The 25124-nt window shown below is 38.3% G+C and overlaps 1 protein-coding gene across 9 annotated transcripts in view; it reads right to left on the bottom strand.

The window, feature by feature from the left end:
- Positions 1 to 25124, bottom strand: part of anks1b (ankyrin repeat and sterile alpha motif domain containing 1B) — a 201311-nt gene that overhangs the window by 79063 nt on the left and 97124 nt on the right. For all 9 annotated transcript variants that reach the window (XR_014086089.1, XM_008400554.3, XM_017302833.2 and 6 more), the window contains exons 12-13: positions 22742 to 22878; positions 7740 to 7926 (exon numbers count right to left, since the gene is read on the bottom strand). Coding sequence is in view for 8 of the 9 variants with exons in the window: in XM_008400554.3 (XP_008398776.2) it covers positions 7740 to 7926; positions 22742 to 22878 (324 nt within the window). In the remaining variant the exon portion in view is untranslated. The remainder of the gene's footprint in view (positions 1 to 7739; positions 7927 to 22741; positions 22879 to 25124) is intronic.

Here is a 25124-nt window from a genome sequence, read left to right as displayed (position 1 = left end):
ATGAGAGACCAGATGAAAATGTTGAAATGGAAAGGAGAGAAAACGGGGTGAAAATGAGGTTTCATCTGTCAAAGTAAATCCTGACATGATCACAACAGGCTTCTAAAAGTCGAGTATCCATGACAGGTTATCAAAAATTGAGCCGAGCCTTATTCATTATTGATTTTAGCACAGCCTGAAGGTCACAGAGTACTCCGAATTTCCACAGAAAAACACAACAAACGTGAGCAAAGGAAGGTGACAGGCAGTCTCGCCACATCACCATCATGTCCCCCATTTTTGTTGAAAATGCCTCATGCAAAAAACAAAAACACATTGTGCTGTTTTTTTTTCAGCAGGAGAACCTGGGAGATGATCCAAACATCTGATAAGGATGCGCTCGTCGCTGCGTCTCTTGTGGCAGCGCAGCAACTGTTATTAAAAACTACAGAGCAATATCTGAGCTGTCAGTCATCTCTACATGCAGCTGGTGCTGCAGGGGCTGAAGCGAACAAACCAGCATCCAGATGATGCGACATCACATGATAATTGGTTGAGTTGAGAAAACATAAAAGGCAACAAAAAACTAGTTGAGTTAAAAATGAGAGCCAGGAAAATCTTCCTTTTGAGGGTTGTTGGAAAGGTCACATTAATTAGCCAAGAGGAAACAAAAATACTTTCAAGAGGCAGACAGAAAGTTTCCATTGCAACCAAGATGTTATTTTAAATTGATCAAATTAATCAAAAGAAGCGCCCAAGTTCTGTCAGTTTTGTTTCAATCCTCTGATTTATAAGCCTAACAGCTTGTACATCAGATTATGACTTAAACTGAACTCTAAGTAAGCCAAGCTAACATGTCAGAAAATTACATAGCTACAACTCTGATGGCATATATAAGTATATGTAAAAACTAAGAAATCATCTCTGCAACAACCTCTTAAAAAGTTGCATAACCTCCTGCTACACAATGCAGAGGCTCTGTCTGCACTGATGAAAATGCACTGCATGGAATGGCTAAAACAGCAAACAGGTCGAACAAAGAAACTTTTATGCCAATAAATATGCTCTACAGATGTTTTTTAAAGTGCTTTATTTACTCATTCAGGGGATTTTTAACCAAACTATATGTTTAAAAAGTAACTTCTAAAGTTTCAAGTCATATCTGGAAATATTCATAAAGTAAAACCAGATTTAAAAAATGGTACGATTTCTTATTTTATCACCGTTTGCTGCTATTTACCATCAAAATATCTCTTGTGAGCAAACACTTGTAGGTAAATATACAATTTTACCTAAAAATGTCAGTCACTTACCCATGAGTCAACACACAAATCTGAATCTGTATCCATTTCTGGCCTTTTTGTCACTTTTTACCAGTTAAAACACTGGATATTTTATCGTACCTAAAAACAAAATGTGGATCCATTGGTCATTTGCTTGGAGACAAAGTGTTTATGACACCAGAAGTGGTTTTACAGTAACGCGCACCAACAGTCTGGGCTTGACTCTTTTCTGTGGATGACTGCAGATAGCAACTCCCTGCTGAGAGCATTACTTTATTGCTGATAGCCTGTGCGTATCTAAAGCCAGCCTTCGGGTAAAGGGGAGCCACTTTCCACACGCTGAACTCGCCCTTTCATTTCTGACTCCAGAGTTTATTGCCACAGCAACAGGCTTGTCTCCTGTGGTAACACATTTTTCAAGTCCCATGAAGAGTGACAGAAGTCTCTCACTGGTGTCACTGGAAATACATTTAGTGCTGGTGTGAGACAGAAAGCAGTGGTGATGTTGAGATTTTGCTTTATCTATAAAAGAACTGTATATAAATTCCTGACTCCGGTGAAAGCAAATCTATGTTCTATCAAATAGATTCTCTTTATCATCACCTTGTGATGCTTTTAACTATTAAGCCTAAAACTTCTGAACAATGAATTCAATTCCAAACAAATAGGTTATTTTATTCATCTGTATCACTGTAAAATGTTAAACCATGTAAGGCTTTCCCTGACTATTCTTTTTTCTGTGTGACCAACAGCAGGATGACTTTCACAGTACATTTCTCCACATTCTTTCCATTTAGTTATTCTGAACAGAGTCTGGCTGTCTGCGTGAGCTTCTTTTGTGTCCACCATGACTCATCATTATGTTGGGTCTTCCTCTTAAAAGCTAAACCAGAAAAGACTGAATGGGAAATTACACAATGATGCATAGACTGGACCAGGTTTATTGACAAGTGTGCAAATACAGCGCTCAGGAAAGCTTGAATTTAGTGCAAAAGATCACGGACAAATCTCTACAGAGACTGAAACATGCTGAAAAATTCTCTGTACTTAAATAAATATCCAAATTAGTGTGTTTTTATCTCATGCTACACTATGCAGATACTCCATCTACACCGGTAAAGATGCTCTCACATTTATATGAAATGGCTGGTGCAGCAGGGGAGTTTGATTAACTTTCAGATTAATTCAGCTAATGATTATTTTATCGAGTTTGGACTCTCAAACTGTAAGGAGCATTACACTCTCGGGCCAAGATGGTGAGGTAATCATAAAGGATAGAAAAGAACTAAAAGACCAATGTTTGACTTTAACACAAACTTCGAATGAGGTAGGATTACTTAAACTATAAAACAGCGTCAATATCCACAGTAAAACAATTTTGCCAACTAGCAAACAAATCATTTTGCTATCCTGGCTAAAAAAACGAGGGACATTTAGAATGACTGCACAGAAATCCTGAACCTGCCCCGTTAGCGCAGCTGCATCATGTGTCAGCTGAATCAGGTCAAGCACAAAGAAGGTGTGCTCCAGGCCTTACTAATCATTAATTACAACATCAGGTTAATTAGAGTTAAATTACAGAGTTCGGAACTCACCAAAGGTAAATGCTTTCAATTTATGACTCAGATGTAAAGACTTGCTGAGTCTTGTTCCTCTTCTAATGAGAACATTACAGCTCAAGGATTTGTTGGGGTATTTGTAGGAGTGTCTTACAAAATAAAAGAATGTTTTTAAAGTTATGCATCAAGTTACCTTGTGCAGGTGTTTGATTCCAACTTCATCAGTTTAATGAGTTTAAGGTGGATTATCTGTATAAAACAAGCACTGTCCATTGTGTAGGTACTAAAGGCTCATTAATTGATCAAGATCATTGATTGGTTTCGTCCCGGTTGGGCTGTTTGCACTGTAAGGTGAGTGAGTACCTGTGATGTAGGAATGCTTAGCTCTGAACAAAAGAGGAAAATGGACACAAAATAATCAGACTTGCTCAGTGATGAACGTTGGCGACAACAAATAACTGGCTAAAACTATAAAATTAGGGTTAATTCTAAGAAAAAGTTTGTTTTTTTTCTTCCCGGTGGCAATAGTCCTCTTCCATAACACTTTATAGAATAATGTTCTGATAAGCACACAACAAATATTCATTATTTCATTGAAAATAACTGAATGAATGAATTAAACCTTATAGTTGATCATCATTTAAACTCCTTTACACTTAAAAACAGAGACCTACTGTCAGTTTAATAGGAATTTGACAAATCATCTGGGAAATGAATCAGAAAGTGAAGCCAAGGTGGAAAAGAAGATCTTCGGATGACTCAGTTGATTAAATTTAAAAACTATCGTTTGCAACTGTATATCTTTAAAGTGGAAAGCTGCAGCAGCAAAAAACAAACACAAAAACCCCAGACAAATAAAACATGAGCTTACGAGAAGCTATGACGTTTTCAGCACCTAAAGCGTTTCCAGATAAACAAATTGACACCTGCAGGTTGGTGCATGTTTGTTACCGAATTATTGAAGGGGGGTTCTGCATAATTCATGGACTGCAACTGCTTCTGCATAAACACTGCACTGCATTCGGTACTCTGTCTGTGGCTGGGATTGCATAAAGCTGAGTTATGTAGCAAAACAGCAGCCCTGGTGATAGATTGGGTTATAAATAGGGCTACTTTTTGTCCAGCAGCCTACGCAGGTGGCTGACACCAGCATAAACTGCTGCAGGGCTGGGACTCATTGTGTGTATTGTTAGCTTAGCATCAGAGAACGGCTTATGTCTTTTAAGGAAGAAAATTAGAGGAGATACAGATGTGAAGGCAAGGAAGGAAGCACCTTATATGGTGTGCAGAATAACAAAAGTGATTCCTCACTTCCTTGTCCTCGTTTCTTAATTCTCACATTACATCCCCTCCCCTCCCTGCAACACAAGATTCCCATTCTCCATCACCCACTCGCTTTCTTCACTGGCATCCTTTGAATCCCGAGACTCTGTCTTCTGTATCCACATGCATGTAACGCTGCTCTGTTCGGTCCGTCTACGTCTCTTTTCTCCCTGTTAGCCTCTAGTTACCATGGTTACCCCACAATGAGCCTTGCACGGCTAATAAGTGGAGAGAGCAGGAGGGATGAGCAGAGCGGCAGAAGAAAACGGAGGATGAGGAGGTGGGGGGGAATTGTGAAAAAACTTAAATGGAAAAAATAAATAGGTGCCAATCTATTCCTGGTGCAGGAAGTTTAGACAGTGAACTAGAGAACGAGAGGAAAAGAGAGAAAGAGCGAAGGAGGTGGGGAGAAGAAATGCCCAACACAAGATAGAGTGCTACACAGTCACATTTTTATATCAGGACAAATATTTGGAAATTGTTGAGGTTTTTTGTTTTGTTTTTTAACATTAGAAAAAGGCACGTATATTGACAAAACTCTGAAAACTCTGACTTTGTTGTCTTTCTCTATGTCCGAGGAACATTTCTAACAGTTTTATATCAAAAACAAATGACCGTTGTCGAGGCTAAACTAATTCTACATTTTATTAAAAAAATGTTAGGTTTGTTAGACATTTGTTTTAAACCTACAATTAAGTTTCTTTTTTTGATATGGGAGATGAGGCTCTTGGCCCAGGGCGCCATTCTGTTTTGGGTCAGTAACAAAATAATAAAAGAAAATTATGTTCCATTGCGTATTTGCATGCATTGTTAATGATCTCCCTGTGTTTTACACAAAGTAGGCACTCTTAAGAAAATAATACGGTGGATTATGGATTTACTTGTGCAAAAGCCTAAAGCTAAATTAAAGAAGTTCAGAGTTTTATGGAATATGTGATATTTTGTCATTTACTTTAACTACTATAGTTTCAACGTTTCCTCTCACTGTTTATGGATTCACTATTCCATCATGCCAATGTATTCTTGTAAAGACCACAGCAATTTAAAAACAGAGCTAGATTGGGGAATCCTCCTGCTTTTATGTCTCTGTGTTATTTTTATTCTTTCAAAGAAAAACTAATGGCAAATTTATCCAAAACGACAAAGCTGGATTTTGTGGTGTGCATCTCTTGAACACCAACTTTCAACTTTGTTCCCAAACTCACTAATTTGTATGCATTTGATTATTTTATTATTCTCCTGCTGATGTTATTGAATTGAACAACCCCCCTACAAAATCTGCTCACAAACCAAAATTATTAAATGTTGAACAAATCATGCACTCCACATCTCAGAAGCCATGTCTCATTTTTCATGCATTTTCTTTCAGCCATCTTGCAATATCTACAATATCCCACGACCACCAAAAATCAAAAATGACCAAGATGCTGCCGCACTGATTCTCACAGAAAGTTCATATCATTACTTTGCTTTGCTCTTTCCATTGTGGAAGGAAAGTCTGTTGGGAAGCTTCGATGTAAGCAGAGCCAGATTAGCATATTCATAAATCCCATTCACTGCATACAGAACAAAACACCAAAGACACATTACAGGTTTGACAGGTTGACTTTGAGCAACATTAGTTCCTCAGAAGAAATCATCATCAGGCCAAGGCGGACGTTTCAAGAGGGAAGCGACATGCTGCTGCAGCACTTCAGTGGGAATAAAAGCAGAAGATGTCTCAGTCAGTGTGTGTTTGCTGCACACGCGCACACACACACGCACCCACCTGTGGATTGATGGTGTGTTTTTTTTTTTTTTTCCTTTTTTCATTTCAGGCTCCACACCGATCAAAGTCCAGCAGGGTTTCTGAACTGCAGCAGGATGAAACAAGCACACACACACACACACACCCACGCACACCCACTCCTGCTCCCACTCCCACTCCTCTGTGCCTGGTAGTAGTGTGTGCGTGTGCATGTGTGCGTGTATGTGAGGGACAGCTGGACTGAAAGCCAGGTGAGAGACGGAAGTACCAATGATTACGTCACTGGTTAATGAGTGTAACCAAGGCCACTGCTTCGCCATGACAACGAAGAGTCCCACTGCTATGGCAACACAAGCAGCTTGACAAGGTAATGACATTAATGACATGAAGGTCAGAAGTAAATCTGACAGAGAAGCAGCAGACAGAGAAGAAATCTGTTTGGTTTTATTATTTGCTTTTTTAATAAAGTGTCTGTGAGCAACTTAACCGTTAAACTGTTGGTGAAACCACCTAATTTCATTACCGCTTCTATTCCATTTGGAGCTGAAACTCAAACTCAGCAGGGGAGAACAAGCATCATTAGATGAAACCAACAACACTTTATCTGCTATGACAGTAAAAAGGACTCCCACTGAACCAAAGTAACTTTTTCTGCTGATGTTTTGAAACCTTGATTTTCAGATATGTAGAAAAGTTTCCCTTTGGAGAGCGATGATCTTATCCAATCATCAGCTGCACAGATTTTTACAAACTGTTTACAAGCTGTTAATTTGTTAAGAAAAAAATTACTGTAGCAACAAAGTATACGTGCAGCTCACTGAACATTTTAAAACTTATTTTAGGCATCCAAAAATATGACAATAATGTCTTGTAAAATTTGCACAGAGAGAAAACATATTGTGACTTCTTGTATTTTTAAAATAGGACTTTCAAGCACAAAAAAGTACTATCAACTACTGTTGGAGTACAACATATTATTATCATAGCAGCTAGAGCTAGCTAGCATCAGTGAATGAGCTAAAATTACAATTATTAATTTAAGTTAGCTACTAATAGCTAAAGCTGAAGAGTGTCAACAGGAAAATGAGTCAAACTCATTTTAACGGCAGGCAGAACATGATGAAAGCATGATGTTATTTCAAAAGAAAACATTTAATTAACGTCTTTTCTTGAGATATGAAGCCAATTTTTTCTCATATCTACAAACAATTTTTGAATTTGAATGGTTGATTTTAATAAAAATACAAGGTATCTCAATTAAATAACGTTTACTTCTTAAGGTTAGAGAAAACCAACTTAACTTATGATAGCTTCTGAATGCAGTGAATAGTTTTTTTTAAATTCAGGAACCAAATGATACCAATCTTCTATTACTTTTTATCACTCTGAAAATAATCTCCAATGCCTCAGTCCTATCCAGTCTGAGTGGAAAGCTTTCTGCCTCCTCAGTCCATCTGAGGCCAACAGTCTTTTTCCAGAGATCTGACTTCTGCCTATAAGGTGTTTGTCTACCTCTTGGGTTTACCCTCCTGTGTGACAGGAGCAGAAATATGATTTCAATTCTTTGACACCAAGGGCAAAGGGAATAAGATCTCATTTGGTCCCCGGGGCAGAAGCGATTACCTTCTGTGCTCTCTCTGGCAACAAAGATGCAGTGAAAAAAGAACAGCAGCGACAAAAAAAAATATGATTTTCACCCTTAAAGTCAAAAGTCATATAAACTATTGAGCTAAAACCGCCTATAACTAAGTCAGCAGATGGATAAACATACTGCATGTGCAGGTTTTAATATTTTCTCTTCTCAAAACAGTGGGAATTTAGTTTAAAATATCGACGCCAGGGCTGTACCTGTGAGCTGACAGTCGTCGTTGGAGCCTGCAGAGTCCTCCTGGTTGGGGCTGAGGGGGGGGCTGGCAGGAGGGCTGGTGCTGAAGCTGGCGTAGCCCAGAGACGAGCTCACCTCACTGGGTTCGCAGCTGTGGTTGACTGGCCTCTGGACATCCAGAGAGGAAGACAGGGACGTGCGCTGCTTGGGCTGAATGAAAAAGAAGAACAAAGACCAGGTCTAGTGAGACGAAACAATACATTACATATTAAAACCCAACTTCTTGCTGCTTTGAAAAAGTTAAACAGGAAACAAATATTTGCCTCCACCAAGCCTAACCGCAGTATTTTGAGCAAAAGAGTAAATGATATCTGGGTGCATATATAAAATTTTAGAGCACAACTGGATGTTTTCTAACATGAGAATGATCCCAAACAGGGATTCCCCTAGAAAAGTTGCTAAGCCCGATGCTCGGGGCGCTAGGTTAGTCATCCAGCTGCCCGTCATATTTCTGAGGTAAAACATGTTTATAGTTAACAGGAAATTTGAAAATATCACTTGATAGTTATGTGTTATTGGAAGACTGGAAGATTAATACCTAAATGTCAACTATAAAGTCTTTAAAAAAGGCAATCATGAAGAAAAACTAAAATAGATTAACAATGCTAAGCCTGGTGGCCCGCCAGGCTTATAATACACTGAGGGAAACCCTGCCAGACAAATATCAACATGCTCAACAGGAGGACAGAAACAACAAAAAATGTTCCCTCAATTCCCTCAGCAGGACGTTGAGGACTACAAAAACGATGTGGTTCAGAGGCAACTTGCTTAAACTATATATAAATGGAATCTGTATTTAGATCATTAGTCCTGTGTTGACATTAAGATGATTTTAATCTATATTACTCATCTGCAAGGCAAGCAGCAGCTCATTTTCAGTCGAGCAATATCAGCCGCTTTACGCAGCCCAGCCAACAATAATAAAGTGGCCTAATTATCTCAAAGTTACCACAAACTGGTCCACCGGAGCCTGCAGGAAACGGCATCATGAAATCCCTCGTGTTGTCACAGCTTACGGGTTTATCTTCTTGAAGGTTACTCCCCTGAATCTACCTCCAGTTATGTGGATATGTTGTAGTTCTTAAAGCAGTGAGGCGAAACCGGCCGCCGGCAGTGGGAAAGGACTTCATTAACTTGCTTTAGCAGCTCTCTGAAAGCCATTTAACCATCGTACTTTGGTCGTAAACAGCTGAATTTCAATACTCTAGTAGACTCAATAATTAAATTTTAATAACTGTTAGGTCAGGGGTGTCAAACTCCAGTCCTCAAGGGCCGCTGTCCTGCAACTTTTAGATGTGCCTCTGCTGCACCACACCTGAATAAAATAATTAGGTCATTAGCAAGGCTCTGGAGAACATATCTACACAAGGAGGAGGTAATTAAGCCATTTCATTCCAGTGCTTTGTACCGGTGGCACACCTAAAAACTGCAGGACAGCGGCCCTTGAGGACTGGAGTTTGACACCTGTGTTAGGTAATAAGAAGTATTTCTGGCATCAAACATCAGCTCAAGCAAACTTTCTGAAATGTAGACTCTAAGAGATCTTTCATGCAAAATGTCTCCACTCAAGTTAAAATGTTTGAGAATCTCAGTATCTGTGCTTTATGACAAAGATGAAGAACAAGAGATGAAATGACTGAGAACAAGGAAGCGAAACAGCTCAGATCTAATTTACATCAGACAAAGCAGCAGCACGGACGAAGACAAATGAAATTGGCATCTGGTAAACACGTCTTACATAATGAAGTATTTGCAGCTCCGAAGAACCTGCTGCTGTGCCTTAAAAAACAGCTCTTACAGTTAAAACCCTGCTGGCGCGTGTGTCACGAATCAATATGCTAAACCACCACGGAAAAATAAAAACTCTGAAACGTTTAAAGACGGAAATGCAACAACCTTCATGAGACCTTCGGGGTCTCTTTTGTGACTCCAGGGATGAAAGAAAACGGAGACAGGAGGAGGAGAGGACGCTCTTCTACTAGAACTGTTTAAAATAGGACATTTAGATGGACTGAAACTTAAAACCCAAAGCAAAGAGGATGACCCAGGGACAGTGATGAATCTGAAAAGAAGATACTGAAAGCTGAAGAGCGGAAGAGAAACGGGGGATGAGACACTTGAATTAATGGAGAACAGATAAAAAGATTGAGAAGAAGATGGTTTATAGTGATTAGGGGGGAGAAGAAATGAAAAAGTGGAGTAATATCATTAAGGAAACATTTTCTAGATTTATGGACAGTCTTATGTTAAAATCTATCACACAGATGAGTGTTGTGTTTGACTATTTGGGCTGGATTATTTGCTTTTCAAGCTACCATAACTCGGTTTAACTGGCTATAAAATCTGAAATCACAGATAAGAAACAAAGCGTTTTCTTTCAACAGCTGAAAGTTGGCTTTGCGATGGCACTGTTTCCAGGTTAAGTCAAGGAATTGCTTTCCTAAAACAAATACAAGTATTAATAAAAAGGGGCTGCATTTAAAAAAAAAAAAGCAATTGGATGCCTTCACGGGAAAGGATTATAAAAATCTTTGTGGAAGTGAAATCCTCACGGAGAGCTGCAGAAAGTGTTAATCATTTTGAAAAAGAAGAAAATAGCAAAGAAAGATTCTGACAGGGGAAACATCCAGGTAGACCAAGGGAGACATCAAAGCATCAGGGCATGAAAAACTGACAGAAATAAGCCAGGAAAAGAAAAGAAAAGAAATAAAAGCCAAACGGGCATCGTGAAGAGTTGATGTTTGTGTAAGAAACCGGCTGAAGGAAAAATGATTTATGAATCGTTAACTTCTAAGCAGAAGAAAAACACTCCAGTAGGAAAAGGGAAGGAGTCACAAACTGTAGCTGACAGAACCGAACAAATGAGGATTATTCCTTCTGCTGTACGATTAAATAAAGGCTTAACTTCCTATAAGTTGCAGTGAAACTGTTTCCAGTTTAGTTTAACTTATTTTTTTGTCTGCTGTGGTCACCGCGCACTTAAGGACATGTCCTTGCTAAATTCAGACATGCCTCTTGCAGAGCTCCTTCAATCAGTCGGAGTTTAACTTTAACCTGTGTTGAACATCAGCCCAAAGTGAAATGGATTTTCTCCCAATCAATGTTTGATTTTCCATCTTTGAAGAACAAACAAGGAACTGAGACAAACGCGAATGAATAATTTAAAATGAAGCGAAAACACTGCATGTCCTTTTCCTTTAACAACATAAAGTCCACAAAGGAACATCTTTAGCCTAAGTTTGGCCTGCGACTGACCGCTAAAGACGACGCTTTGGCTTCTAGAAAGAATTACCAAGCATCTGTCAGGGTCCAGAAAATGCACAGATACAGACAAAAATATCTAATAATAATTAAAACATTGTTTTTCTTCAACAGAGATGCGCTGAAAAACTGGTTAGTAACTTGAGTCCCTGCCAGTCAGTTGTAAATAATCCTCTTTTATTCAAAGAAAGCAGCAAAGTGTTACCAGGTTGCACCAAACAACACTTATCTTATAATCTCTACAACCTTCAGACGAGACGGATAAATTCACAAACATGACCCACAAACAGCACAGAGCTCAAAATAATTAAAAATTCACAACAACACCTCATCCTGCAATTCCAGTCTGTCCCGTGCCATAAATCAAATCACTTAAAACGTAATACAGGAACACAGAGTCAAATCAAAGACAGCTTGATGTTCCAGTACACAGCCCAGCAATAAACTCCACTTTTTTTATTTTACAACTTTCTGTCCCTTTTGGAGAATAACACTCCTGCAGCAGCAACCAACGGGATGTTTAAAGGTCCAATGCATCAACTAGACAAGAGCCCAACAATGCAGAGAGGCATCAGGGAATAATGACAATGATATATGAGGCCAATGGGGAATCACCCTGAGTGGGCAGAGAGGAGGAGGATACACAAGCCTGCTGTCAAAAACAGGATTTTATTCCATTAATCTTTTATTGGACTTTACTCGGTTTACCAAAGGAAACACAGACGCAGTGCCCTTTCAGAGGTATTCCCACCCTTTGAGCTTTGTCACATTTTGTTATGGTACAGCCACAAATATTGATATGTCATGTAATGCGACATAGGAGAAGTAGAAAATTACTTAAGTTTGCTACAAACCAGGAGACAAGGAAGATGGCGTTCAAGTCAGATGAGTCAAAGTTGAACCTTTTGACTTTCAGGCAAAACTGTACATCATCCTGAAAGCACCATCCGCATGGGGGGAAACACGGTGATGTCAGCATCATGCTGACATCACCGTGCTTCAGTAGGTGAGGGGGAAGATTATTGGAAATAATGTCAACATTTAAACTGCAAAAACTAAATATTTCCAAGTGTTTTTAGTCTAGATTTATGGACAGCCTTATGTTTTATAGTTCAAATATTGAAATAAGACAAAACTAACATATCAATAACTTTTCAGCAACAAATAGGGGCTTGTTTTAAATAAATAATCTCTTAATATTGACAAAAAGTACTGGTTCTGTTGACAGATTATTTTATTCATAACCTCGCAAAAATGTCTTGTTATAAGTGAAATAATTAAGTAGTTTTTCATCAATATTAAGAAACCTTAAGCTCCTATATCGTGTTGAAAAGTTGCTTATGAGTTAGTTTTGTCTTATTTGAAGGAGTAGGATATTTGAACTAGAAACTATACCAAAAATGCTGAGTAAAACTTTGTGTTTTTGCAGCGTATTGGGGTAAAAGCAGGAAGAAAACATGTTAGATGCCAAAAAGGGCAAAAATAAATAAATAAAATAATTTACCTTCAGAAGGATAACAACCACAAACCAACAACCAGAGATAAACAGGACAGGACTAGATCACATTGATGTGCAAGAATGGCCTAGTTAAAGTCCAGACTCAAGGGGTGACACTTATTGCACTTTACATTTATGTCACATCAGGTTTCCAAAGTACAGTTATGTCTATCGCAAAAAAAATCCAGTAGAATAAATGAAAGTTTGTGGTTGGAACGTCACAAAATGTGAAGCTGAAGATTTACAAATATTATTTATATCACGAAGCTCCACGACATCTGAAGAATTAATGATCAGATGCAAATGAAGAGTTATTGGAAAAGAAATTAATTGATCATTAATTCACTCTGTGATGCTTACTTTGAAATCAAAACATCATCCAACCCGGTGACTCAGCTGCCTTTTCCTGCCACGTTCCAGCAGGAGCTCAGCACTCCGGGGCTTTTCCTCCGAGATGTTTAACGAGTTCAATTGCAACTTCAACTTCTCTTTATTACAGCACTCATCAGCCTTGACTGTGCACTTGGCCCCTACGTCTCCTTTCTGGACTCGAGCTTATTAAACTACACATGTATACGCCAGAAAACACGTCGGAGCTCCGGATAAAGCCTGGCATTAACGATGCAAACAGGCAGCAGGCTAATGAACATGTCACGGCCGATTGGGAGGGGATTAATGAGCTTAGACACAGATGCAGAGGCAGAACACACACAGACACACACAGATCAGGCTCAGGAGAAACCATCTTCCTCAGCTGGAGCCACGTCTGCTGGGGGAAAACATGTCTAACGTCTTTCTAATGAGTCTGGGTGCTAATAAATGACACACGCCTTCAAAATCTCAATTAACACAGACTTGAAAAAGCTTGAGGAAAAACGAAGCAAAGCGACTGTTGCTGACGTATGAAGAATGTAATTATTGCCATGAAATTACGCTGATCAGTGGTTCAGATATTTGCAGAATCATGATTTATCTTGCAGCTCTAAAAGACACTTACTTTAAATCAGTGCTGTTGCAATTACTTCCCCTTTGATGCCAGCTGTAAAACAACATGAGTCCGAGACTGAAAGGTAATTATGTTCTTGGTTATGGCTGTAATTGATATTTTTAGATGACGGGGCAACTTCCCGACTGATTATATTAAAATTAATTAGGCTGAATATGAATTGTTATTCATGTCTTTTGTTGTCAGGTTGCTTGTTTTCTGTCTGTATCCTTAATTTCTGTTCAGACACAACCACAAAAAACACGCAAAGAAACTTTTATTTTCTCATCTGTAAGGATGTTTAAGTTTCATTTTGCTGTGTTGATTGATATTGCCTCATATGCCACATTTTCTCTTAAAACAAAATGCAAAATCAGTGAAATGTAATCACTTGATATATTCTCACCTCCCAACTAATCATAAAACATTCTGATCTTTGAGCCGCGATACAAAAATGTTCCCTTAGTTTTTCCACCAACATTATTAATTCAGTTACCAACGATAAAATTAACCTTAATGCAACCAGATTTTTCTTCTGGTTTGGACAGAAAAATCAGTTCATACAGTTCAGAACCGTTTTTTGTTGTTTTTACATAAATCCACTTTGTAAATTCCCCCATTCTTATTAAAAATAGCTTTGAATCACTCTTGAAAACTAGCCTCCGATTACCCAAGTCATTCATTATGACTGCGGGATACAAAGTGGTGTATTTTGGTCTCATTTGGTCCAGTAATCCCAGTCATTGTGTTCCTGTTTTTGGCTGCGTTCTGTATAAATCAGGTTGTTTTTTGCAGTAAAATACACATTAGAGCATTCCCATACCGGAGGATTTATGCTTAAAATCAGAACAATTACGTCCCTTTTATAGATTTATTAATTTAAAAAAAGAAATAAACTGTACCTGAGTCTATACTGTTCATTTGTTACCATAAAAAAATTGCTACGCTGCCATCGTTTACACACTCAAATAATTAAATTGCTAATACCTTTTAACAAAATTATTCCAAATTTTTCATCAGGTAGTATTTGGTATTTTAATTTTACAAAGCCAGTAAAAACAATTCAGCTCCTTCGTTAACCTTTTTACTGTTTTTTCAAATCAATCAGCAACAGCAAAATTAGGCTTTTCTGATAAGTTTGCAGAAAACCTGAAACTGATATTTAGAAAAATAGTAATTGCATAAATATTCACCCCCTTTAAATCAATATCTTTGGCTAAAATTACAGCACAGTGTGTGGATATCAGTGTTGTAGCACTTGAGATCGGTCTTGGTCTCGATACCGGTCTCGAGATCATTTTTTGATGGTCTCGGTCTCGTCTCGGACTCGACCGCATTTGGTCTCGGTCTTGTCTCGGTCTCGGGCGCTGAGGACTCGGCATTTTATTTCAAGACCGGTCGAGACCGCAATTGTGAAAATATCACTAAACGTACAGCATACTGTCCAGTTTATTTGTTAACATCTTTGTTTTCAGTGGATGCAAAACGCACCGATAAAAATCCAACCAATAACGTGACTTGCCAATTACGTGTTTATGTTTCTGCCCCCTCCTCCCCACCTTTCACTCGCACTCGGCGCTCTAAGACATGCGCAGTGCTTTTCTCTCAGCGGCAGAAGATCTGTCTAATAGTCAGTAATAGAATAGCGCTGCATAAATTATAAGAAATCCGATGGCCACAGCTAACTCAGCAGCGCTTCGCTTTCACAGACAGTGGGGACTAGGTCTAATATTTTTCGTCACTTAGAAAAGCATCTCAAAGAAAGGAAAGCTCAGTTGACGTGATGTTAGCAAAGCTAGCTGTATAGAGACACATAAGCATTGTGTTGAAAAAAGTTGCCATTGCAGGGGGGGCACAGGAAGCTGTCTGGATGAAAAAGAAAAAACAAAACAAAAAAAAAACATGAACCCTGTATGCGCTGCCAGGTCTCTGTTATTCCTCTGTCAATTTGATACAGTAGGGGTTTCCACACTAACCATATCTGTGTCCTCTGTCACTTTTATCAGCAGGTAAAACTGTTTAATCCATTGTTAACATGTGGTAATCAGGTTTTCCGTGCCACCTTTAAACGCAACATGAGCGCTACGACGCTGGGTTTACACCTGTGCGGCAGCGAAGGAGACCTGCTACTGTGCGGAGTTGCACAGTTGTGTTAGAATCATGGCAGCAAACCAGCAAAACGCAAATAACTTTTCACAGTTTTCCCCCCAAACCAATAGACTGTTTAGTAAAGCTGCTTGATGCAAGTAAAGTTAGCTAAAAGATGACTAGCTAGAAATAGTTTGGAAACCACTGGGGGGGTCCAGGAGAAAAAGTTTGGGAACCACTGATGTAAGGGAAATGACGTGAAAGAAGCACAAAGTTTCCAACCTAATAATAAAGAAACATTGATCTAAAAACATTTGTACTTTCAGTTCTACTCTGTTGTGGAAATTAACGCAAATATTCTATGAAAACATAAAAAACTGCTAAAAACCTGCATTTTTATTGTATCTTTGTTTAAAAACATTAATAGGTTCTTGATCAATTTAGCCAGCATTATTAAGGAGTAAGGAGATCAAGGTTTCAAGAGAGATGGAAAAAAAGAAAAAAGAATCCCAAAGCCCTGCGGGAGAAACTGTTTAGTTTGATGAAACCAAATATGACGATCCCCCCCCTCAAAAACACCTCGTTCAACCACACAGCTATTTGTAGGGGGGGGGAGGTAGAAAATGTTTGGAAACCACTGGGGGGGCGCAGGACAAAAAGTTTGGGAACTACTGGCATACAAGTATCTACTTCTTGCTTGTTGCTCCTTGGTCAATGTTCATAGTTGAGCGTCAGGGCATTGCCTCAATTGCTATGTTTAATGGTGCAGACGGTGGTTTCTGACATGAGCAACATGGGTAAACACCCAGGGCGTAATCTTTTTAGGGATGGCACAAGACCACCGCAAAGCAGAACAAAGAGTTTGTTAAATTTAACATTGGTTAAATTTATTAAGTATTTAATATCTATGTGTTTTTATGGGAATATGGCTCTTTCAGATCAATTTGAGAAGTAATTTTGATGATATTTTACATTTTATTGTGTCGTGTAGCGCGGGGCGCTGGTCTTGGTCTTGACTCGGTCTTGACTTCCCTCGGTCTTGGTCTTGACTTGGTCTCGGACCCTAAAAGTCTTGGTCTTGTCTCGGTCTCGATACACTCTGGTCTTGGTCTTCTCTTGGTCTCGGGTTAGGTGGTCTTGAACACAACACTGGTGGATATGTTACTTTAAATGGGTGAATATTAATGCAATCAACTATTTTATGTTTTACTTTTTTACTTAATTGTGATTATTTTGTAGAAGTGTTTTTACTTGGACATTAAAGTTTGGTCCAAAAAAAAATAAAAATGTGGTGAATACTTTTTATCGGCACTAATCTCCGATCAAGCATTGAAACCGTTTTTCCTCCACATTTATGGCAGCAAATATATCAAAATGCAGCGCAGAGGCCGGCTAAGGCTACCAAATCTCTGGGCTCAAAACTAATGATGTGTTTGAGCCCCCCTGATTTGTTGAAATCATCAAAATGCTACACGCAAATCCTTTAGTACGGGTGGGAAATGCCAGAAAACAGCTCAGAAGTCGAACTCCCAGTGGAGAGCTTTCAGCATTAGTCTGTTCAATTAGCTGCGTGCGACCCCGGCCTTTCCTCAGGGGGGGCAAAGGCTGGGAAAGCAGATTGTTTTTAATTGTGCACACAAACACAAAAAGGTCTCCTTACACCCATATGGAAAGTAATACTCCAAATAAATCAGGAAAACACACTGAAAAAGGTTAAGTGAGAGAATATCACTATCTGAGTGTAGACTGGAGTATTAAATCCACTCCTGAATGTCCTGAAACGTAGGGAAGTTTACATTTTAATAAATAATTAGGAGACACAAAGTAAACTGACTAGTAGACCCGTCCTCCATTCAGAGATTTTTACAGGTCATAAGCTAACATCTCTGCACACCTCACACATCCTGGACACATTCATGTCTGTGCTATTTATTTATATTTAATGTCTGCATTCAAACAGACAATTGTTTGTGCTCACAATCTTAGACAATAAATGTGATTCTGTTTGAACTATTACAATCACAAAATATGTTTTATGGGCATTACTGGGATTTTAAACTGAGGACCAACACAAGTACAGTAGTAAAAGTAAAAGGTATTTTATTTTTTACAAACACAAATCTTAAAAATGTGGAGCGCAAATATTCCCAAATTTACTTGGATAACCCTAACGAAAAGTCACCAACTTGACATGTTCAGTTTTTAGAAAGACGCATCTTAACTTAATGAAGCAAGTAACCGACATGTAACGTAGTCGAGTAAAGTTGAAATTTATGTGACTCCTGTGTTACCTGCAGTGGTTTGTGTTGGTATATCCTCTGCACAAATATCTTATCTTTGCCCCTCAGGATGGGTCTGTAGCTGTTGTGCCTTATCTCCACTCCACTGGAGTGTGTGCATCTCAGTATTCATGCATCAGAGGGGCTTATCCACTCAATCACACCGCCACTGGGTCTGCTCTTACGTGGCAATGCTTATGTAGCTACTTCCTTCTAAAGTGTGCACTACAGACCGCAGCATAAATCTACAAGTAAGATTAAACATGCTTCTTCATTAAAGACATGCCCTCAAATGGACTTAAATGGTGCTGCAGCTACACTTTAGATACATTCATCTCCCTCATAACCTTTTTTTTTTTGGGCAGCAGTCAGGATCTTATCTGCATTAGCAAACTCACTGAATGCTTTCATCTTTGACAATCAGCCAAATCTAAATAGTTAGCAGTTGTGCATTGCCTATTCCCTCTTTTGGGAGACAGAAGACACAATAAAAGTAGAATAAAAGCATAAATAAGTAAAGAAATCTGTGTTTTAGATGCTAGTACTTCATGTCAGAAATGTTTATGAAGCTGATTTTCAATGTTATGATGAAAAACATTTAAATAAAGGCAACAAAAAAATAAAAATGCCACTTTAGCTCGTCTCCTTTAAATATTCCCGTATAAGTTTGCAAATCAGTGACTAAACGACATAATGATTATGTTTTCTAACCAAACCGGATTGTGAAGTTAAGTCCAGAGATACATCCCATAAGCAGCACTTTATTTCAGGAAATCGCCAAGACAAAAAATATTTGTAGTCCTTACAGTGAGATGTGAGTCCATAATTTAGCCCATCTAACTTACAATTACATTTTATTTTAATTTTTTCAATCTATCCAGTCGTCTTCTACAACGTTCAAAGGTGTTTTGAAGATATTTGATAATAAAAGTTTTAAAAACTATTTTTAACCCAACAAAACAGGGGGGAAAAAATAATGCTGCAACTTTTTTGAAGATCAAGATATTCACACATTAAGATGTAGATTAATTTTGGCATCTTGCAAGACGATAGAGGACACAAGTTTAATCATGCGCTCCCTGTAATCAGAAACTGCATCATGAGCAAAAAAAAAAAAAAAAGGGGATTTTCCTTTCAAATGATTCACACAGCCAGCAAAGTAGGACACAGAGCCAGTGGGCATGAGGCTGATAACCCCATGATGCTGTGCAGTCATCTAAGGGCCTCCGCTCTTTCTGCGCCTTTCAACTCAGCGTCTCGCTTTCAGGCGGGCTCAGAGTGTGAGCCTTTGGAGATCTAACAAGCCCAGCTGACAGTTTGGACAGGAGGCAAAGGATAAAGACATAAAAGTGAGCAAAACATGAAGAATCTGGACCGCAGCAACACAGCCTGTGTGATCATGTTTGCTTTTAAAGTCAATGGCTCGTGTTCTCTCAAGTTTGCTCTCAATCTTAAAATACAACCACAGCTTTTAGTGAGAACCGAATGATACATCCTGCATTATATGAGTATTTAAGTCTGATTATGAGTGAATAATTGAATCAAATCTTCATTAAAAAGTCATCCTGTTTAGAAGCTGCTATGAAATCTGGATTTTTAGTGGCGGTCTTACAGTACCTTATCAATATTTATATGTTAAAGCCAGAAAGCCTACAGGATGCTACTACACCACATTCAATGCATCCAAATAAATACAGGAGCTCTTGTTTTCTTATCTGTGAGTTGCGTTTGCTGAAACTGAAGAGGAGAAATCGCCAGCGGGAGCACTAAAACCAGATGAAATGAATTCTCGAGTATTAATTATGAGCTATAAAACTGTTCTGTGGTGCTTCTTGATTATGCACACTTCAAGCCGAACAGCAGCCTGCTGGGCACGGCGTGTGATCCCTGTGCACACATTAGTTCACATGCCAAAGTTTGGTCCGGGTGGGAGAACGACAGACGAGAGGAGAAGGTGGAGCTTATCGAGAAATTTAAACGATTTGCTCAAGATGAGGGAAGTGGTTAATTTTAACAACCTCCTTCATGTCAATGTTGCATCACAAACCTAAAAATTCCTCCTGGAAATAATTGAGTGCAACAATTTTAGGTGTAATTTTACCATAATTCCACCTATAAGTCGTCTTAATTGACTGATCCGCAAATATTAGGTGCAACATTTCACATTTGTCCCACAACTAGTTCACATGTACTCAAGAGAGAAGGAGCAACGAAAAAAAAAAAAAAAAAAGATGTTGAAGAGGAATTAGAGATGTTAATTTTAGCAGGAGAGATGCACCGATACACGTTTTCCCTTCCGATATCGATACTGAAATCTGAGTTTAATATCGGCCGATACCGATCCGATACTTAAAAACACTGCTGAATTGTCTTAAAGCATTTCTTTTTCAAAAAAGTACTGAGTTAGAAATTTATTTGGTAAGTCTAATAAATTTAAAAACTTTATATTGTTTAGTCAGCGCAATTATGAGTATGACAGACAATGTAAAATAAATAATAAAGAAACTGAATCTGACAAAAAAGGTTAAAAAAAATTAACTGCAACAATTCTTATTTTAAAAGCTTCAGAAAGTGCAATTAAGAATTAAAAATATAATGTAAAGCAAATAATAAAACAGAATTGAACTGAATAGATCTGATCTTATGGATTGGGCGCATAATAATCTATCAACACTATAATCGTTTCCTGATCTAGAATGTTCTTAAAAATCAGGATTGATACGGATATTGATATCGGATCGGTGCGTCTCTAGTGAACATACAAACTGCTGGTTTTTAAATATGGCAGAGTAAATGATATGAGGGGGAAAATGTGGCTTTTTGAGGTAAGAAACAATTCAAATTGAGGCACAGTTTAAAAAAATAAGTGACTTCATTAATAATTAAAACCATCATCGTTTCTGCGTCAACCTCTTGCAGCTCATTAAAGTTTATTTATCAGGATCCATTGTTTAACAGTCTGATTATGACTCCCTGCAGTGAACAGGGACTGGAGTTGGACTTTTATTTTTTGCATTATGTCACATCATCCTCTCAGTGAGAAAACAACTGCCTTTAATTATCAAGGTGTGAAACATCCGTGAAGCTCCTCGGTATATGATACTATCAACTCGGAGTCAGGAGTGAGAGGAATAAATTTAGCTGGAGTCACTAATGAGGCCGACTTGTTGCATTTAAATTGCCGAGTTTGAAATGAGTTATTCATGATCGGAAACAACTCGGCAACCTACTCTGCAGTCGCACGAGCCTAATAAAGCAGCAGCAGTGATATTCTTGTGCTATGAAATGTAAACATTTTGACAGTTTGAACTGAAATTTTCTAAATTTTCCAAGCAGGTAATTTTAAAACATTATTCTGATTTTTTTTAAAAAGGCTTTTGGAGCTTCATATCTCTGGAACGGAAACCAAATTATTATCACATATGGATGATTATGAGACACAAATAAGTGTAGATAAACTTATAAAGACTGAAAGCATGACAGACAAGTTTTATTGTGACGAGTAAACACTGATTTACTATGTGTAGAAAAGTGAGACTGCCAGCTACTTCCTTTCACTCATCGTATGATTTACAAAACAACTGCATAGTTAAGAATGCTGATCAGAATTGGAGTAAATGTTATGATGCCAATCTGAACGAAGCCAGAAGTTTCTTCTTTGTTTTTTCAAATGCAATTTTTCTAAAAACTGTGACAGTACTGGGCTCACCCGAGTGTGCTTTTAAAACCTTGGCAAGGTGCTTGTTTGTTAGGTCTCCAAATTTCTGATCTTAGACAACATTCATTTTTATCTCTTCTTCCTTACTAGAGAAGAATCAAAGAAATAATTTATCTACTTAGAAAGCAGATGCTATGTTTTGATGAGTTCAATGTCCTCTAGGCATTTTGCCTTTCAGGGGATGTTATCCAATCTTGCATTTGCTTTTTTTCAAGTTTTTCTGAGTATTTCACAAGGAGATTAACAATGTCAAGCTACTAGCCCAAACATAACAAAAGGAAATGGGAACAAATGATTAGATATGTCCTATAAAATGTGACCCTTTCAGATGGAGATGAAAGCCTAAGGATGCGTTTACAGGAAATGAGAAACGAGAAACTAAATCTATAAAATCCGCAGAGATTAATATTTCACAAGGTCGGTAATTGACTCCGCAAAAAACTTAATATTTCATCAAAACAAAGTCTTAGATATGAAAATAATACATTTATCAAAGTAGTAAAAAAAAATAAACATGCATCAATTATTAAATTTATATTCCAGATGCTGGGAATTTTCTGCTGAAATCTCCCAAACACAATAAAACACAAACATAAATAGCATACATTTTAATCTAAATTCATAGCAGCTAAGCATGTATGCCGATAAATGGGTTCGTCTAACTGCATTAGGTTCACATCGTGCTTCTCGGATGATGCTCCGCATGCTTGTATCGTTCACATCCGCTTCTTTAAGACTCACGTTAAGCAGCCAGATGTTCGTTCATAATTGCTGATCTTTCACGGTAAGTTAGAACTGAAGCAACTTTTATTTGGTTTTTGCTTTTATCAAATATCTGACAAACATATTTAAAGCTTTGGTTCTGACGCTTTATACGCACAGATATAATATTTCAGAGTTCTACAAGTGATACTGAACTACATGCAGATGGAAAAATATATTATTTTTCTGCATGTGTGTGTGTGTGTGTGTGTGTGTGTGTGTGTGTGTGTGTGTGTGTGTGTGTGTGTGTGTGTGTGTGTGTGTGTGTGTGTGCGTGTGTGTGTGTGTAAGTTGCTGGTGGGAGGATGCAGGGATGCTCAATAATGCATCAAGCGACCTATAACGCATTCATTAGTGTGTGAGCGCTCATTCACCTGTGGGCGGATGACTCTCTCGATGTTCTTCAGGGCCGTGTCAGGGGAAGGGGGTGAGCAGTCCGGTGTGGGGCCCGTTGAGCAGTTGTCATGGTTACCGTGCTCCTCCTCGTTCACGGCTGCATGGGACGAGTGACCTTGGACCAAAAGAACGAGTCAAAGGCAGGTACAGAGACAAAGCAAAGATTTGTTTTTTTTTTCTCTTTCTCTCTCAATTATATTGTCCTAAATGATTGTTCTGTAGTCGATGTCTATAATTTGAACTGAGAATTTAATTCAGGAAGGTCGGCTTAATGCCCTCATGTGTTAACGTTATTTAGCTGCAAGATACAAGATACAGGTTGCCTGTGGTGGAAACATTTAGGAGAAATGCCACTGTATTCCAGTGTTTTACTGATGATAATCAGATCTATTTATCTATATGGAGAAAAGCAAACGAGTAGGAGAAAATTATTGCATCGTATTAACAATAACAAATCATAAATGAACCTTAATTTTCTCCCTCTTAGAAATAAAACATGCAATTTGAAGTGTCGGGTGCGTTTTTGACACGAGTATCGCATTTGGTGTGAATTAGTATTTTATTACTAATTTTAATAAAATAAACACTTATGCTTAACATTGATTTAATGTTCATTGTTTTAATATTGTAGCGTATTTATTCTCTCTTTGAAAGTGCTAAAAAATAAAGTTAATATATACATTTTTCAAAAATGAAAGACAAAATTAGACCATCTACATCAAGTTTGAGAACTCTTAAACTTGATAAAGAGTGCAAAGATTATTTTCTCTACACCTTCAAACATGAGAGCTGTTAATCATTTGATACTGAAGGAATTGAAAACTAAGTATTGCACATATGTAGTTTATTTTGCATTATTCATAAAACAGTTGTTTCTGCTCTGTATGTATCAGTTCTGAATAAGAGTAAGAGTGAAGCTGAACCAGTTGCGTTGGCAAAGCAGAGCTGTGCTGAGCGGACCGGGTCGGAACAGAAAATCGAGGAGTTCAGTTCTACACTTAGCGTCTTGCATACTTCCACCCACTACACCAGCAATCACAGGCAGGGTAGCATAAGGCTGTGGTGAGGAGATGTTCTGTAATTTGAAAAGCCATAGCAACAACCGCAGGAGGAGAATATGAGTGCTGCTCGGTACAGTGATGTCTTTCACACACACATAGACACTGCGTGTGTGTGTGTCCAATGACTGCGGAGCTAATTTCCCCAGTGTACGGCCATTTAACAGCGGATAAAAGCGAAGATGGGGAAGGACAGCAGAGAGCGATGATAAAATGGTCAGAAAGTCTTTAAATGTGCAGGAAAACACAAAAAACAAACCGATCTCATTTGTGGCAACACTGTTTTCAGAGGTGGCGACATACATACACAAATATAATTGCAGCTTTCTGTCAGCTGCTACCTGCCAACAAAGATCCAATCAGAGGTCAGAGCATCATCCAATTATGGTTTGATACCCAGCTAGAAAGATTCACACACAGCGGCATCACTGTCGGTGAAAGCACCTCACAAATCTGATGCAACTTCAGGGATAAAGTTTATTTGCAATCCCTGGCAGAAGTATTCACACCGCTTTTATTTTTCACATTTTGTCATTTTATCCCTCCAAACAAGAATCTTTCTATGGGGATTTTATGAGATGGACCAAAACAAAATAGTGAGTGATTGCAAAAGGATACTTTTGTTTACAAAAATATCAAAAGAATGTCTCCAAAATAAATAAACTTGATACTCCTGTGCCATGTAAAACATTATTCCAGAAGTCCTGGTCTTTGTCTACATTCTCTGTGGAAAAGTTTAACATTTTGTTCCATTTTTTTTATAGAGCAACGGTTTCTTCTCCTTCTTTACACCTACTATGAAAGTTAAACTCAAAGGTCCTCAAAAATGCTGAATAACGACAAACTAAGCAAGTGGTCCTGATGTGATCTGCCCTGTGTACTGAAATTAAATCCAAACCCGGGCAGTGGTTTCACTCAAGGATCCACAAGTAGACAGACAATCATCCAGCAACTGCCTGTGGTTGAATCAATGATTAATGTGGGTGTAAACATAAAATAAAAACTGGCAAAATGTGAGCAAGACAAAAGGAAAGAAGCAGCAGAGGGATAAATATAGATTGAAGCTTTTACTGTTGAATATATAAGCCTGTCAACACTGAGGCTTTTGATGATGGATCTCTGTGTGTGCAACTGTATTTCCGTCAGATCTGCCAGGGGTTCACTCCTGGGAAATACATGCATTCCTCCCCAACGACAATGTGTGTTTATGTGAGCATTTGGAACTATACAGCTTATATCTACAGATTTATGTGAGAAAAAATGTAGAGGAATGTGTTCGAAATTTTAAAAAACTCAATCAAAA

This window comes from Poecilia reticulata, chromosome 23 (genome assembly GCF_904066995.2).
Source record: "Poecilia reticulata chromosome 23, P_reticulata-male-v2, whole genome shotgun sequence".
NCBI classification, from domain to species: Eukaryota; Metazoa; Chordata; class Actinopteri; order Cyprinodontiformes; family Poeciliidae; genus Poecilia; species Poecilia reticulata.
The sequence above is the reverse complement of the archived record's forward strand: the minus strand, read 5'-3'. Positions and strand labels throughout refer to the sequence as shown.